We start from the raw sequence: 17,577 nt of genomic DNA on the forward strand, positions 1-17,577 counted from the left end.
CTAGCTAAGTCATGAATAAGAATAAGAATAAGTGGGATTTTCATAAATAGTCAAAGTAACGTAGAGTTAGAATGTATGAAAATAAGTTTTGGATTCTAAAAAATTTGAAATAATTTACTTGACTTATATATTTAATATAAGAGTATAAAAATTATTTATAATATAATAATATTATTAAAAAAATTAATATTGTTACACCAATGTTTGTTATTAAGTTCAAAATTGTAGTTAATAATTAGAATTACTCTTTCATTTAAAAATATATAATTTAAATGTCACCATTTTAGAAGTAAAAATACATTAAATACTATTATTAATCATTTTACAAATATAAGAAAAGGAGATGTCGATAATAATAAATATCTTTATTTTTCACATAAAATCAAGGGCATTATTATTTTATTTAGTCATATAGATATGCTCTTATGTTTATAGTTTTATAAAAATTTAAAAATAGGAGTGTCTATTAACATAAGATCATTAGGTGTCCAAAATTTAAAATAGATTATTATTCCAGTATTGCAAATATTAATCAAATTTATTTATTTTCTTCAAAACAAATTTAATACTCTACCAATCTAGTCTTACTTATCATTTTACACTTAAAAAAATCATTATTTTTTTACAAAATCAAATTTATTATATAACTTTTTTATTATAATCATAAAAATAAATTATTTTGAATCAACATGAAATTTTTTTTTTACTCAAATAAAATCATACTTATACATATAAATATTTATTATTATATAATATATAGATTTTACATTATTAGTTCTGAATACGATAAAAAACACAAAAGTAGTACTCCAAAGGACATTAATGACATACTAGGTATAATGTATGGTATTTTTAGCTAATTTGAAACGTGTCATTCTTCTTCAATGATAACATGGTGCTTACAAATTAAATTGTATCATTATCAATTATGGTGCACCTATGATGTTTAATTCCAAAAGTACCAATTTCACCATTGTTATCCATAGCCTATATCTTCTTTGATCTTCATCATAGGTTCATGCTATAATTAAGTGATTGAGAAAGAAGGGTCTCATCACTGCTCAAGTGATGAATAATGAAATCATAGATTTGTATGATATTTTTGATTGCTTGGTGAATCTCAACCATCTTCATCTTCATCATTATGAACAAATTTAGTTGCATCCAGCAGCATCACCAACTACTAATCATACACTATCATCTCATTGTATAATCCATTGATTCATGCACAATCTGAAGCCACCCAAAAGACCAATGCTTCAATAATATAATACCCTTTATCCAATGTAGAGAGACTGATTCAAAGTTTTTTTATTTAAAAGGAAAAGCAAAACATTATTGCAGAAACACATCAATTATATGCAAGAGCTTTTTGTACTCACATTCTTGTTTTCTTACTAAAATAAAAACAAACAGACAAACAAATTTAGAAACACGCATGCTGGAAAAAAGGAAGAGGTAATTTAATTTCCCAACAACCCTATGCAAATTATAATCTGCTCCATTATGTTAAAAACTGCTATATTATATAGGAATTAAAACACATTTAAGTAAGGTAGCATCATAGGTTATTTCATAGTAAAGGTTCAAGATTCTCTCTATTGCTAGCTGGATTCCCATAAATATAGTTTCCTATTAACCTAACTTATACTATTTCAAATTATTTATAACTGTATTTTTAGTAGAAACAAACTTTTAGAAACTCTTCACAAATACATGAGGCTTTTCTATGGCAATGCTAAATATTGCTTCATTTTCTTTTGCCATTTACAACCTGTTTACTACATAGAGGAGTTTGATTTAAAGAGAAGGTGCATTATTTTCATGTTAGCACTCTTTAGAACAAGGTTATATTCTTATACAAATATTTTCCCTTTTAAAGAAACATCAAATAAAAAAACTATCTGTATTCAATATTTTAAAAACATAAAAACGAATTCAAAATTTATCATAAACATAAAATAATTGGTTAAAGCCAATGTTAGGCAATTTTCCAATTTCTTTTGTAGCAATAATTTGGTGTGATCATTACCACAATCTCTGACACTGTAGGACAATGGATAGTTCTGGTTCCAATGCTGTGCTCTTGGAGAGCTATTTTGTGTGATCTTATCCACTGTTCGATGGAGTTATCTCAAAAATATCATCACAACTGTAGCATTGGTCAGGTGCAGCTGGAGATAGCTCATATAACCATATTCAAACACTACAAAAAATTCCCATTAATTAGTTAAGGATATAAAAATCAATGTTACATTTGTACAGTGTTTTTTTTCTCTTCTTTATTTCAGATTCAAAGTTGTTGTCAGTACTGAATATCGCAGCAGACAAAATTGAAACCTAGCCTGAAGCTATGTAGGTGAAAGAGTTGAAGCATGAGTTAAGGGATAAGCATGCCACAACACCATTGTTGCTCTCGTGAACTTCTGAATACTGTCAGAACCTTTAAAATTCATTAGAGTGCTTATTTTGCAATAGATAATGTACCCTTATGGTCCATAACATTAGATTCTGATTCAACTTCAGGTTCAATTAGGATAAACTGATATGATTAATAACAAAATTGATTAAATTATCTAATCTTTATTAATTTTTTAGGGTGTGTAAGTAAAGCTTTATCATCTTTGAGGATTCAGAATGAATTATTACAAGAGCCATGGAGAAGTAAAATACCAGTTGTTTGTTGCACTTATTCTCCTTTTATTCCTTCCGTGGAAGCACTTCCAGTTGGCATCCACACACAGCCTGATTTTCCTCCTAATTTCATTTTACTTTTCCAAATCATATACTAAAATGGGGACCTACGCATATATATACACACACACTTTGAACACAAAAGAATCATGATTTGGCTCTTCAGCCAACTCATTACACAACACAAAAACCAATACTAGCGTAATTAATAATCTAACTTTCAAACAAAAGCTTCCAGCTTTCAATACTTGCAAAGCTGGCACCACTAATCAATTCTCACGCGTCCCATCATCCCATTCCCACCATACGCAACACACTCCATATTCCATCTCCTTCTTTATCACATATATATACTCTTCTTTGCATCACAACACAACACAACACAAACACACAACATTTACATCTCTCTCAACATGGCTTCTACTGGTACTGTGTTTTATGCGCTTCTGCTAGCGGTGGTGGTTAGCTCCATGGTGGCTCAATGTGCTGCTAACTTCTACCAAGACTTTGATCTCACATGGGGTGACCACCGTGCTAAGATATTCGGTGGTGGTCAGCTTCTATCTCTTTCCCTGGACAAAGTCTCTGGCTCTGGCTTCCAATCCAAGAAAGATTACTTATTTGGAAGGATCGATATGCAGCTCAAACTCGTCGCTGGCAACTCTGCTGGCACTGTTACTGCTTACTACGTATGTTTTTTCACAACACAATCAAACTCATCTAATTTGGTTCCTTTCTTCTCCCCCTCCCACTTTATATTCTTCTTTCTTTTTCAAAACCAACTTCAATATCACTTCTCTGCAACATAATTATACGTATCTTTGTGTAAATTATACTTATTTATGTGTCTATGTCCGTGTCAATGTATTTATTATATAAATGTGTTTGTATCTATCTGGTATCAGTGTTTATATCAATGTGTCAATGTGTATTAGAATGCTATGCTTGTAGAATTAACTTTTGCATCATAGCTATGCTAGCTAGAGTATTGTACTTTTCACCACAACAGTTACTTTATGCTTTTTTCACACAATGAGTTAAGGAAAAAGAAGCACAAAACCTTATTCCTTTCGTGTTGAGTTCATAACGGTAGTGTTTTGTGATGCAGTTGTCATCTCAGGGGCCAACTCATGACGAGATTGATTTTGAATTCTTGGGAAACGTGAGCGGCGACCCTTATATTCTCCATACAAACGTGTTCACCCAAGGCCAAGGAAACAGAGAGCAACAGTTCTATCTCTGGTTCGATCCCACCAGAAACTTCCACACTTACTCCATCATCTGGAAGCCCCAACACATTATGTGAGTAAAAACAAAACATTTATCTTGTTTTATTCATCTCTTACTTTCCATGCTAATGTGTTCTAGATTCCACTTATATATTATAGAGATTCTAACTATGAAAATTTCATAGTTAAACTAGAGATTAGACATAAATTACACTTAATCGAGTTTAATGAAGTTTAATGAAGTTGAATTTCATAGTTAGACTACAGATTAGACTTAAATTACACTTAATGGAGTTTAATGGAGTTTAATGAAGTTGAATTAGACTTTTAAGTTACAATTAGACTTAAATTACATTAATGGTGTACTTTCTTTTCCCTTCATTGACTGGTATAATAAACAAAACCAATTCATTCATCTGATGTGCAGCTTCTTGGTGGACAACATTCCCATAAGGGTGTTCAAGAATGCTGAGAGTGCTGGTGTTCCTTTCCCAAAGAACCAACCCATGAGAATCTACTCTAGCCTGTGGAATGCTGATGACTGGGCAACAAGAGGTGGTTTGGTGAAAACTGATTGGTCCAAGGCACCATTTACAGCATACTACCGCAATTTCAAAGCCACAGGGTTCTCTGTGTCTTCCAATTCATTATCTGATTCTGCATGGCAGAGCACGGAGCTTGATGCGTATGGCAGAAGAAGACTGAGATGGGTTCAGAAGTACTTCATGATCTATAACTACTGCAACGACCTCAAGCGATTCCCACAAGGCCTCCCTGCAGAGTGCAAGCGCTGAGAAACAAACTAGAATTGTTTTTCTGTGTAAAATATGTTGTATTATTATGTGTTGGTCTTTTGATTCTTTAATTTTATGTCTTCCTCTGCTATTTTGCCTTTTTCTCTGAGTTTATGCTTTATATATCGTATTCATAATCAAAATAAAATCAAATTCATATTTTATTTGGGAATGTGTATCAATATTTAGTAATTCCAATTTCCACCGTCAGGACCAATGGCGGCTATATAAATTTTTCTCCCAACTCTCAGGAATGTGCTAAACCTTTAGGTTATAGAAAGTAATAAATGTTACTCAATAAAATAAACCTTTAGGGCTTAATATAATCACATTTTTTGAACTATATAAGTGAATATTTATAGGTTTTATTAATGTCTAACGTATAAATAAAACTAGTTAACTATATATTTTTTTATTACAACCTAATTTTTATTATTCTTTTTACATTTTGTAAATAATTTGTGTTGATGTTGTTTATAACTAAAATTACAAAATATTCATAGATGTGATAATATATTAGTTAATATATTAGTAATATATTTTATAATATTATATTATAATAACTTGATAATATTAGTCAACCTTATTGGATTGGGGGTGCCTGAGATTTAATAAAATAGAGATTAAGATACCAATCTCACTCATATGTAATCTAATGATGTGATGTGACAAAAGTATAATTAAAATCAGTCTATTGCTAACACTAATGTCATCTATTCTTTCTAACTTTAAGTTGAAAACATTTTTTAACCTTAGTTAAAGAAATAAATTGTTATCAAACTAATACCATATATAAAAATAATATAATTAAAATAAAATTTTGATAAAATAGTAAAATAATGTATTTTTGGTATAAAATATTTTTTATTGAGTAAAAGTTAATATGTAATGAATACTTTCTAGACATTACTATGAGAGTTTAATTTTTTTATCCATAAAAAAATATGTAGAACATCTAAGTCTCTATTCATAGCAATTTTACTACGTTCAAATAATATATATTTATATGATGTCGTTTAAACGTCTCTTCTCTCTAGTTGTATTCACTTAAGTGATAGACTTTACATTTTAAATGTTTTTTTTACTTAATCAAATATATTTTAATCAAATTTTAATTGTTTTATTTCACACTTTTTTAAAAGTTAACAAATTTACTCCATTTATTAAAAAAAGAAGATACATAAACTCTAAAATAAGATATTTTTTAAACAATAAAAATCGAAAAACTTAAAATGCATGTTAATTGTTAGTAGAAACATTATTATCAACTACCCCAAATTTAAATTTCGTTTGTTGTTAAGCAAAAGAAGAAAAAAATTATTCTAAAAAACTTATAACGTAAGAAAAGCTTTTTACATTTGTTTCTTTTTATATAATAATAACATTATACCTTTTTTTTTAAACTATCATGTCATAAAAATGAATACTACTTTCTCACAAAATATATAACATATATACAAAATGAATACTACTTTCTCACAAAATATATAACATATATACGTATTTATTTCTTAATAGATATTGCGCAACTATAAAAAAAAAATTATGTATGTCTTAGTCTCTAAATAATAAATTAATTAATGCAAAGATCAATATGATAGGTTTTAACTCTTGTTTTATTCGAATTCTTTAAAGTGTTTTTCGTCAACAAAACTTCTACTAAGTTGAAACCAGACACTTAGTTGAAATCGAAAGTTCAACTGATCAGTAACGATTTAGCGATCTTTCAACAAAACAATATCCACCTCAGATTACTGGTTAGAAACAATAACTCTAATTAAGAGTCATAAAGCGTGATTAAATATCCCTTGAGTCTATCAAGAACAAGAATACTTTTGACAGAAGAAGAAACACTCAATAGTACAAATAAATAAGAATACAAATAAATAAGAAGAGAAAAGGAATCCCATGAGAATAGTTAATCTCATCTTATTTAACTCGGAAGTTAGAGTATGATAATATTGGATAAGTTGTAATAATAAGTCTTAATAAGATTTAACTATCAAAAAATATATAAGTTTTGTGTTAAGAAAGAAGAGAGTATTCTTATTTCTTTTCTCATGCAGCATGACAGACAAAGCTCGACCTCGTGAACGGACATGTTACATATTACATGGGACATGGACATGGACATAGACAGCACGAAGAACTCCACCAACCCTACTCTTTTCGTCACCGCAAACGTCACCATTTCACTCCTTTTCTCGCTTCCTTCACTCTATATAACAAACAAATCAATTCAAACAACCCACTGCACAATATCCACTCTGCATTTTCACGCGCCACCGTTACCATGGTGCACCACCGCTTCCTCCTCGTAACCTACCCCGTCCAAGGTCACATCAACCCCGCCATCCAGTTTGCCAAGCGCCTCACTGCCATCGGCGTCCATGTCACTTTCGCCACCAGCACCTTCCTCCACCGTCGCATGATCAACAAACTCACCGTCCCCGGCCTCACCTTCGTCACCTTCTCCGACGGATACGACGACGGTTACGAAGGCACCAACGACTCCAACGTCATCTCCTACATGGCTGAGCTCAAGCTCCGCGGCTCTGAGTTTTTCAGAAACATCATCACCTCCGCTAAACAGGAAGGCAAACCTTTCACCTGCGTCGCCTACACCCTCATGCTTCCCTGGGTCGCAAAGGTGGCGCGTGAGTTTCGCATTCCGGGGGTGCTCCTGTGGATTCAAGCCGCCACAGTTTTAGATATCTACTATCACTACTTTCACGAATACAGGGATTACATTAACATCATCCACAAAAAAGAGGACCCCACCATAGAGTTTCCGGGTTTGCCCTTTTCGTTCGCAGCACGTGACATTCCCTCCTTCCTCCTACCCTCCAACATCTACTCTTTCGCCATTCCTCCACTCGAAGAACAGTTTCAACTTTTCGACGAAGAATCCAACCCGAGAGTTATCGTCAACACATTCGAGGACTTGGAACCCGAGTCCCTGAGAGCCATTGATAAGCTTACCATGATTTCAATTGGGCCGTTGATTCCCTCCGCTTTCTTGGACGGCAAAGACCCGGCTGATACTTCCTTTGGCGGCGACATCTTCCACGGGTCAAAGGATTACGTTGAATGGCTGGACTCAAAACCCGCGTTGTCTGTGGTTTATGTTTCGTTTGGTTCCCTTGCTGTGTTGTCTCAGAGACAGATGGAGGAGATAGCACGTGCGTTGCTAGATTCCGGGTATCCCTTCTTGTGGGTCATAAGAGAAAGCAATGGAAAAGAAGGAACCTTGCAAGAACTGAGCTGCAGAAAGGAGTTGGAGCAGAGGGGGAAGATTGTCAAATGGTGTACTCAGGTAACAAATTATTTCATTGCTCTATACCACTAACTAGGTATATGCACCAGAGACACTAACATGGATAAGATAAGAATCTATATATTATATATGCATGGTTTGGGACAAATTAGTGCATTAAATTTTTGTGCATGTGATAAAAATAAATAATATTAGAGTATGGTTTTCAGGTGGAGGTTCTGTCGCATGGTTCTGTGGGTTGCTTCGTGACACACTGTGGATGGAATTCGACAATGGAAAGCTTGAGTTCGGGGGTTCCTATGGTGGGTTTTCCGCAGTGGACAGACCAAGGGACAAACGCAAAGTTGGTGGAAGATGTGTGGAAGACGGGGGTGAGAGTGAATGATAAAGTGAACGAGGAGGGGATAGTGGAGGCCATGGAGATTAGGAAGTGTTTGGAAGTGGTGATGGGAAATGGAGGAAAAGCAGAGGAGCTGAGAAGGAATGCTCAGAAGTGGAAATGTCTGGCCCGAGAAGCCGTGAAGGAAGGAGGCTCTTCCGACAGGAACATGAACACTTTTCTTGATTATGTTTCAAAATTTGAACAGGATTGTGTCATGTAACAGTCACCCTCTTCTTCTTCTTGGAATGTTGTGCTTTTAAAGAAAGAAGGAACTTAGATAACACCTAAGTTAAGCTACTTCACTTCTTTAGTCAAGAAGAAACTCTGGGTAAAGTCAAGTGCATGCACATCAACTTTTTCAATAAATATCATTCATGGAAAAGTCCATGCCATTATTAACTTGGAAAATGATACTTGATGTGATCAATTTAAAAATAACTATATATATATATAATAATAAATAAATAAAATAGCATTGAAAGTTTTTTTTCACATTTTAAAATTTGAATATAATTTTAAAATGTTATATTTTCACATTTTTTTACCATGTTTAGTGAAAACATAAAGTCTTTTGGATGAAGAGAAATAAAATAAATAATAATAATTTGAATAATGTGATAAAATAAAATAAAAACTTAAAAAAATAGTATATTTATAAAATGATTAAATTGTTTTTGTATTAAAAATAAAACATGTTTACATGATAAGAAATATTTAAATACTTATTATTTCTTAATTAAAAACTCTGTCCGTTGTGAGTTAAAATACCTGGTTATAAAATAATTTTTGATTATTTAGTGTTATTTCTTCATCTCATAAGTTATTCTTTATCAACATCTCTCGTATTCTGAGTACTAAACTGTTGAGTGCACTTCATTATGATTTTTTTATTCACAAGTTCTTTTTTCTTCATCTGCTACACAACTTATATTTCAACAATATTACGTAAATACAACATAACTAGTATATGTAAACAAATTGTTTAATATTATATACAATATTAAAAAAAATCTTTAACCATCCTATCAAAGGAAAAAACTAAAAAAATATTAGTATAGCCATGAAACTAATGAATCAGATTTTTGTTTGATCAGACCAAATTAAATATAATTTTTTTATGCTTGTTTCAGATGTATTTTTAATTTAGAAAAACAACTTTAATAAACCTTGGATTCTTTTCCAAGATTGGGATGTGTTGGTCATGTGACCAGACCCAGAAAACATAACTAGGCCCAGTAAGAAAAATTCCAAACAAAATGGCATCTAAATTTTGAGGCAAGTGTGTCCCAGGTGAAGGTTTTTTTTTGGTCCTTGGTCTTAATTTCATATTTTCTATCATATTACTCATCAAAGATTTTTTTTTTAAAAATTTTTTTTGCTATATCTTCTCTTCTGAGCTGAGGTGGACATTGATGTTTTTCCCTTTTTTATGAATTCATCATGAATTGTCTCTTACCAGATGTACCTATTAAAACCAAAGTGGACCAACAAATGCAGACTGTTATAAGAACTTAAATACATCAGACATGTTTCTTCCTATACTTTCTCAGAAAAAACCATACTACATTCAATAAAAATAAATTTGTAGATTTTGTTATTTTGATATAGAGTTATGGATCGAGTTTGATACTAAGAAGTACATAGGTTGATTGGAGTTGTCGGAACAAGTTTGACTTTTAGTTTCATTGACTTATGTCTGAGATTAGGGGACTCTGACATCATGGGTTGAGTCCGACTCTTTGGTAAACAGTCGTCTACTGATGGCATGATTAAAGACATTATCAGCAATCCTAGATAGTCGACCTTTAATAAGAGACAATATTTATTATAAAAATAGATCAATAAAGAGATCAAATACAAATGAGATAGAGTGAAAATTTTAGTATATATCAGAAGATACGTAAGAAAAAAAAACAAATTACACACTAGATTAAAAATACATTCATTCTCCATCACTTTAAATGTTTTGGATTTCAAATGGTCTATACTTTTGTCGGAAAGAATTAGTAATTATAAAAAAAACAATTTGAATGAGAAAAAAACATATGAAAGTGTTTTATTAAATTTATTAGAACGCATTCAAATTATAAATATTAACAAAATCATTCGATTACGATAAACCTATTTTAATACTTACTTTTATTAAAGATACTTAAACGAAAGTCAATGTAAAAGGCATACATCATATGAATAGAGTCTTTAATATGAAATTAATAAGAAAAGTATTTAGAAAAAAGGTAGTGCTGAGGTTAGAATTTAAATTTAAGAAAAGACAGATAATAAAAATTTAAACATAAAACAAAAAATATAAAATGCAAACAACTTTATAATTTAAATGAAATATGCAATGAATAATTAAAAAAATGACTACAGAAAGAAAAGAAAAAAAAAACTTGTGAATGATGCAGAACCTTTGAAATGGAGATATGAATGTTGCAACCAAGAATCCCCAACAGAAGCCCAAACAATGGTGAAGAAGCTGGAATCCACCCCATACCATATAACTATTATTCATCTCTTTGATAATCATTTTTGTTTTAAAATTCATTTGATTAGATAATTATTATTACTCGTAACCTAACGTATCCCGTAACTCTGTCGTGTCAGTGTCTCTGTATCTGAAACTGTGTTGTGTCCGTATCTGTACTACATAGACTATTTACTTGATAATATTTTTTTTTAAAAATTCATTTGATTAGATCATTTTCTCTTCAATTATCTTTTATAATAAATAAAATCTCAGTTACAATCTCTTCAATACTTTATTGGAAAAACAATTAGTTTGATATAAAATAGTAATGGGGTGGATGGGGAAGCTTCCGTGGAAAGTGAAAAGGAGAATGATAAAAGGTATGAAAAGCAATTGAAAAAGGATAAAGAAGACAGTGTTTGGTAGATTATTGCTGTGATTACTTTTCTTAATTCAGTTAATTATTCTCACTCATGCCCCTTCAAATCCGCATAAAACATAATCATATAATGTTTGTAAAAGACAGAGAAACATACAATTACGTATACCTTTGTTAGTCAATGGGAAAGACAAAAACAAAAACAGTGTACGCGAAATCTAGTAAGCAACAGCTGGCACTAACGGGACCACACTACACACTTCCCTCAACCACGTATTCCTTTTCTTTCCCACACATTTATTATTTTTTTTTATCTTTTATTATATCAAAATATCTCTTAGATCTTCTAACTAATTTTTATTTTTATGTGATGCGTTTTTACCCTGTAATTATTTTATATTATTATTAATAATACACGATAATGAAAAATTCAGCTTTTTAGAAATTGTTTTTTTTTTTTTTGATGTTGTTGTGGTGGTTACCTAATACAGCGCTTTTTCTGTCTTTTGGTATTGATTCTCCACTCTACTACTCTGGATGTGGGACCTTGTTCTCACTGTCATGGGCCCACTCTCTTTTTCTTCCTATCATCAAAACATCAATTTACTCTTACTGAACTTTCTTACTTTTTTGCCCTCAATTTCTCATAATACTACTTATTATTTTGCATTGATAATACGTATAAATACGTATACTTAATTATGTACACGTATGTGAAATCTACAACAATGAGACAAGAACTCTGTAAGAGGAATCCATGCATCTAAGAAAGAATTTTGAAGTAGATTGAAATCGATTATAAAAAATTGATTTTAAAGTTTTAAAGATGTTGAAAATTAAATGGGTTTTGGAATTTTGTTGGTGTTGAAAATCGATTTTGGGATTTTGTTAATGTGAAAATTGATTTTGATGCACATTATACAATATATAATTATTTTTAAGTTATTTTCCATGTTAGAAATCGATTTTATGGACATTATATACAACATTTGTTAGCGTTAATATTTTACTTTTCTAAGACTATATAGGATATATAATTATTTAATATTTTAAATATTTTTAAAATTTTATACATTTCACATTTTTATTTAGATAGAACTTTAAATATTCAAGATTTGTATTTATTTATGTTTTTGAATACTTTAGAAACTTAAGGAATTTCATGTTTTTATTTAAACAAAAACATTAAATATTAAGATTTGTATTTATTCAAGATTTTAAATATTCTAGAAACTATACATTTCAGATTCGTATTTAATTAGGATATTAAATATTTAGAATTTATAACAATATTATTAATCATAAAAAATAAATACATAAATTAATTAATTAGTTTTTAAAATATTATAGCAAATTTTATCTTAATCTTTTATTAGATAAAAAATATAAATTCTTTACATTCCAAAAAACTCATATTCTTTTAAACAATTATTCAACAATATTAATAACAAATTTATAATCTTATATTTAAGAACTTTAAGTGAACATTATTCCATAACTTACTAATTTCAATAAACTTTATCTCAAAACTTTTCTTAAATATCCCTTTTAACATACTAAAATGCAAACATGGTCTTCTTTGAAGTTTGGTCTGAAATTCTGATAAATTTACTATTGAGCCATCCCCTCCGAAATTGAATCGAAAGAGAGGTACCATTACTAGTTATAATCAGACGCAACCAAACACATTTCTCCCAAATCTGAATGGCCACTTCCAAACTAAAACGGAAAACCCTACATTCTCTCTGTAACCTCTTTCTTCTCTTTTTCACTCTCGCCGGCACCGCCATTGCCGACGATGCCGCCGTCATGTCCAAGCTCAAGGAAGCCTTGAGTCCCACGCCGTCGGGCTGGTCGGGGACCAGCTTCTGTGACTGGAAAGGCGTCGGATGCAGGGGCAACAGCGTAACCTCAATCAACATCGCTTCACAGTCACTCACCGGAACGCTACCTCTGGATCTCAACTCCCTCTCCCAGCTCACCTCGCTCTCTCTCCAGAGCAACGCGCTCGCCGGCGCGTTGCCTTCCCTCGCCAACCTCTCCATGCTGCAAACCGTCTTCCTCGGCGGCAACAACTTCACCTCCATCCCCAAGGGTTGCTTCCAGGGTCTTACTAGCTTACAAACCCTCAGCATCGAAGACTGCTTCAACCTCGCTCCATGGTCGATTCCCACCGAGTTGACTCAGTCCTCCAACCTCGTCAAACTCGATCTCGGAAGCACAAACCTCATTGGTACCTTGCCGGATGTGTTTGACTCCTTTGTGAGTTTGCAGGAGCTTCGTCTCTCTTACAACAACCTCACTGGGGGTTTGCCGAAGAGCTTCGCGGGATCTGGGATTCAGTATCTGTGGCTCAACAATCAGAAAGACGGGTTCGGGTTTTCGGGTACTATTGAGGTGCTTGCTTCCATGACCCATTTGACTCAGGTGTGGCTTCAGAAGAACCTTTTCACAGGTCCCATTCCGGATTTGTCGAATTGCACCACTTTGTTTGATCTGCAGCTGAGAGACAACCAGTTAACCGGTGTGGTTCCGCCTTCTCTCATGTCCCTTTCTAGCTTGCAGAACGTTTCTTTAGACAACAATGTGCTTCAGGGTCCTTTTCCTTCGTTTGGGAAAGGTGTGAAGGTAACTCTCGATGGGGTGAATAGTTTTTGTACGAAAGACACTGGACCCTCTGGACCCTGCGATTCTCGCGTCACCACTTTGCTTGATATTGCTAAAGATTTCGGCTATCCCATTAAGTTGGCGCGTTCCTGGTCCGGGAATGATCCTTGTGCCGATTGGAGTTTCGTTGTGTGTGCTGCGGGGAAGATTGTTACGGTGAATTTGGCGAAGCAGAATTTGACGGGAACGATTTCACCTGCATTTGCCAATTTAACTGATTTGAGAAACTTGTATCTCAATAGCAATAATTTGGTGGGTTCAATACCGGGAGGCCTGACGAATTTGGCTCAGCTTGAGGTTCTGGATGTGTCTAATAACGATCTATCTGGTGATGTTCCAAAGTTCCCAAGCAAGGTGAAGTTCAGTAGTGCAGGTAATGCTCGGCTTGGGCATTCTGGAGGTGGTGGTGGCAATGGAAGTACTCCGTCAAACGGTTCTGGTGGTGCACCGAGTGGAAGTCCAAGTGCAGCGTCAGGCGGTTCGGGACTCTCTCCTGCTTGGATCGGAGGTATTGTGGTTATTGCTGTGTTTTTTGTTGCGGTGGTCGTATTTGTCTTTTGCAAGTGTCATGCTAAAAATCGCCACGGGAAGTTTGGAAGGGTTAATAATCCGGAAAATGGGAAAGGAGAGGTTAAGATTGATATGATGAGCGTTACCAATTCCAATGGATATGGTGGTGTCCCGAGCGAGTTGCAAAGCCAGGGCAGTGAGCGTAGTGATATTAATGTTTTTGAGGGTGGGAATGCTACTATTTCAATTCAGGTTCTTCGGCAAGTAACGGATAATTTCAGTCAGAATAACATTTTAGGTAGGGGAGGATTCGGGGTTGTTTATAAAGGGGAATTGCATGACGGAAGTAAAATTGCTGTGAAGAGAATGGAATCTGTTGCAACGGGGAGTAAGGGATTGAATGAGTTCCAAGCAGAGATTGCAGTTCTCAGTAAAGTCAGACACAGACATTTGGTTGCTCTTTTAGGATTTTGCATCAACGGCAACGAAAGGCTTTTGGTGTACGAGTATATGCCTCAAGGGACGTTAACACAACACCTGTTTGATTGGCAAGAAAATGGATGTGCTCCATTGACTTGGAAACAAAGGGTAGCAATAGCTTTGGATGTAGCTCGGGGAGTGGAATACCTGCACAGCTTAGCTCAGCAAAGCTTCATTCATAGGGACTTGAAACCCTCCAACATATTATTGGGTGATGACATGAGAGCCAAGGTTGCAGATTTTGGTTTGGTAAAAAATGCACCAGATGGAAAATATTCTGTCGAGACAAGGTTGGCTGGAACATTTGGATATCTGGCACCTGAATATGCAGGTATACTTGGAAAACCTCTGAACCCAAGCTTATCTTAAAATTTTTGGACTTTTTTTATTTATTTCCTTTTCCGTATATTTTTCTCATAATAATTATCAGTTATTTGCATTTTTTTCTTGTTTAATGATTTGTTTTCTAGTGTTTTTTTTTTTTTTGCTTGTGGATCTGCTTGGGTTAATTCGTTAAGTGGCCTGCTCCCAATTACCCTTTTTTTATGTGATGAATGAATACTCTGATTAGATTAAATCTTGGATTACTGAGGGAGTTTTGCTATATGTTTGCTGTTGGGTTCCTTAGTGCCCTGAGATTCTTTTGTTACAAAATTAGTCAACCGTGAATTCCACATTTCTACTACGATACATTTGTGTATCTTTAAAAGCACGTCCTAAGATTTTCTTTGTCTCCACTGCCTTGCAATTTTGAAGAATATTTGTTTTGTTTTAGTTTAGTTTAGCTTAGCCAGATTATTGTTGCCTCATACACAATTGGTTGCGTTAGCTTTATGCTAGCTTATTCCTTTACTTGTAGTTAATGTGATATTGTTTCTTGGCAGCTACTGGAAGAGTGACCACCAAAGTAGATGTGTACGCATTTGGAGTAGTTTTGATGGAACTGATCACCGGTAGAAGGGCATTGGACGATACTGTGCCTGATGAAAGGTCTCACTTGGTTTCCTGGTTCCGTAGGGTACTAATTAACAAGGAGAACATCCCAAAGGCAATTGATCAAACCCTGGATCCCGATGAGGAAACCATGGAGAGCATATATAAAGTGGCTGAACTGGCAGGTCATTGCACTGCTCGTGAACCCTACCAAAGGCCAGATATGGGTCATGCAGTGAATGTCTTGGTTCCTCTGGTAGAGCAATGGAAGCCTACCAGCCATGAAGAAGAAGAAGGTTATGGCATTGACGTTCACATGAGCCTTCCTCAAGCTCTGCAAAGATGGCAAGCTAATGAAGGCACTTCCACAATGTTTGACATGTCCACTTCACAAACTCAATCAAGCATTCCTGCAAAACCTTCAGGATTTGCAGACTCTTTTGATTCCATGGATTGCCGATGACAAAAATGACAAACAGATCGCTGATGAGAACGATGTTAAGCTATTTTGATCTCGCAACATCACCGAATTGTATCACAATTTATTTATTTATTTTTTAAATGTTAATTTTGTTAATGTTCCTGCTGCATTCTCCTTCTGCCCCAGTTTGATGTTTTTTATTGATTTTTTTCAAAGCTAACTGATGGATTAGTCGATGGTTGGTTTCTTAGATGAGAATTATTATAGGAATGTTAATTGTATGATATTTTTCATTATTTTTTGAATCAGAAGAAAATTTATTGCACCTGGTTGTTTCGTATTTGACCAAGCGTTTGTAGTTTCTATGTTTCACTTTCATGGCCAAACCAAAGCCGCGTAAATGAACAGCAGATTATAAACAGATGACAGCTATTGGTTGAAGAATTCAAAGTTAATTAATTATGTTGCATCGGCATAAAGAAGTCCCTTTAGCATCTTTTAAATTCATGTGTTTATATTCTTTTGGTTGTCCTCTTTTATTCTGCTATCATTTTCCGTGTTTGCGTGGCATAAATAACGAAAATAAAGAAATTAGAACGTGCAGAGAGTATGTATATGTATAATTATTATAATTATGGAGGAAGTGGTGTGTCTGTGTCAGACATGTTTCTTAAATGATACAGTGTGTCTGTGTACATGTTTCTTAAATGATGCAGTGTGTCTGTGTCAGACACGTTTGATGCAGTGTATATGTGTCGGACACGTTTCTTAAATGATGTGTCCGTATGTGTCAGACACACTTGATGCGGTGTGTCTGTGTTAGACACGTTTCTTAAATGATACGTCAGACATACGTATTAGACATCCATACTTAGATTTATGACAATTTTATAATACTTTATTAGGGTTTATGTTACATAGTGTGTAAGCATGACTATCTATGTTGCATAGGTGTATCAAAATTTGGTGTTGACTGTGGCATATCACCTTAATTTGAGTTGAGGAGCTTACACGTTTACGCATATTACGGTATTTTAAGTATGGACTTTGTAGTGTGGTAGCAAGATTGGTGATTTTGGTGACAAAACACATGCTGTGGGCTCCATCACCACATGCCATCATTTTCACAATCTGAATTCTACACCCAAAATTATTCTGCATACCTCACCAGTTACATAAACAGCTATTCATTTTTCATTATTTTATACTCAATGGAAAAATCTCTGTCATTATTATTTTTTAGATTTCTTGATGAAAAAAAAGTGTTAAAAAGGTTAAGTTTTGCATTATGAAGCTACCAACAGCTATTTTCTCACGTATCAATTATAATAATATTACCAC

At 33.6% G+C, this 17,577-nt stretch overlaps 3 protein-coding genes across 3 annotated transcripts; all 3 read left to right on the plus strand.

The window, feature by feature from the left end:
• The first annotated feature begins 3,053 nt into the window (after window positions 1-3,053).
• LOC137815286 (xyloglucan endotransglucosylase/hydrolase 2) lies at window positions 3,054-4,882 on the plus strand. The gene is made up of 3 exons (XM_068618414.2): window positions 3,054-3,383; window positions 3,803-3,996; window positions 4,351-4,882. The coding sequence occupies exons 1-3, from the start codon at window positions 3,108-3,110 to the stop codon at window positions 4,715-4,717; spliced, it is 837 nt and encodes a 278-aa protein (XP_068474515.1). The 5' UTR covers window positions 3,054-3,107; the 3' UTR covers window positions 4,718-4,882.
• A 1,943-nt stretch (window positions 4,883-6,825) lies between these two features.
• On the plus strand, window positions 6,826-8,775 carry LOC137815287 (phloretin 4'-O-glucosyltransferase). The gene is made up of 2 exons (XM_068618415.2): window positions 6,826-8,033; window positions 8,204-8,775. The coding sequence occupies exons 1-2, from the start codon at window positions 6,831-6,833 to the stop codon at window positions 8,594-8,596; spliced, it is 1,596 nt and encodes a 531-aa protein (XP_068474516.2). The 5' UTR covers window positions 6,826-6,830; the 3' UTR covers window positions 8,597-8,775.
• A 4,015-nt stretch (window positions 8,776-12,790) lies between these two features.
• On the plus strand, window positions 12,791-16,561 carry LOC137815288 (Leucine-rich repeat protein kinase family protein). The gene is made up of 2 exons (XM_068618417.1): window positions 12,791-15,213; window positions 15,767-16,561. Exons 1-2 carry the CDS (start codon window positions 12,930-12,932, stop codon window positions 16,276-16,278), a joined length of 2,796 nt encoding a protein of 931 aa, XP_068474518.1. The 5' UTR covers window positions 12,791-12,929; the 3' UTR covers window positions 16,279-16,561.
• The last annotated feature ends 1,016 nt before the right edge of the window (window positions 16,562-17,577 follow it).

This window comes from Phaseolus vulgaris, chromosome 1 (genome assembly GCF_051622355.1).
Source record: "Phaseolus vulgaris cultivar YP4 chromosome 1, ASM5162235v1, whole genome shotgun sequence".
NCBI lineage: Eukaryota > Viridiplantae > Streptophyta > Magnoliopsida > Fabales > Fabaceae > Phaseolus > Phaseolus vulgaris.

Excerpts from the sequence above, each read along its gene's own strand:
- LOC137815286 (XM_068618414.2), top strand. The coding sequence starts at position 3,108 with ATGGCTTCTACTGGTACTGTGTTTTATGCGCTTCTGCTAGCGGTGGTG. Across the intron at positions 3,384-3,802 it reads GCACTGTTACTGCTTACTAC|TTGTCATCTCAGGGGCCAAC; the intron begins GTATGTTTTTTC and ends TTTGTGATGCAG. Across the intron at positions 3,997-4,350 it reads TGGAAGCCCCAACACATTAT|CTTCTTGGTGGACAACATTC; the intron begins GTGAGTAAAAAC and ends TCTGATGTGCAG.
- LOC137815288 (XM_068618417.1), top strand. The coding sequence starts at position 12,930 with ATGGCCACTTCCAAACTAAAACGGAAAACCCTACATTCTCTCTGTAAC. Across the intron at positions 15,214-15,766 it reads TCTGGCACCTGAATATGCAG|CTACTGGAAGAGTGACCACC; the intron begins GTATACTTGGAA and ends GTTTCTTGGCAG.
- LOC137815287 (XM_068618415.2), top strand. The coding sequence starts at position 6,831 with ATGGGACATGGACATGGACATAGACAGCACGAAGAACTCCACCAACCC. Across the intron at positions 8,034-8,203 it reads TTGTCAAATGGTGTACTCAG|GTGGAGGTTCTGTCGCATGG; the intron begins GTAACAAATTAT and ends TATGGTTTTCAG.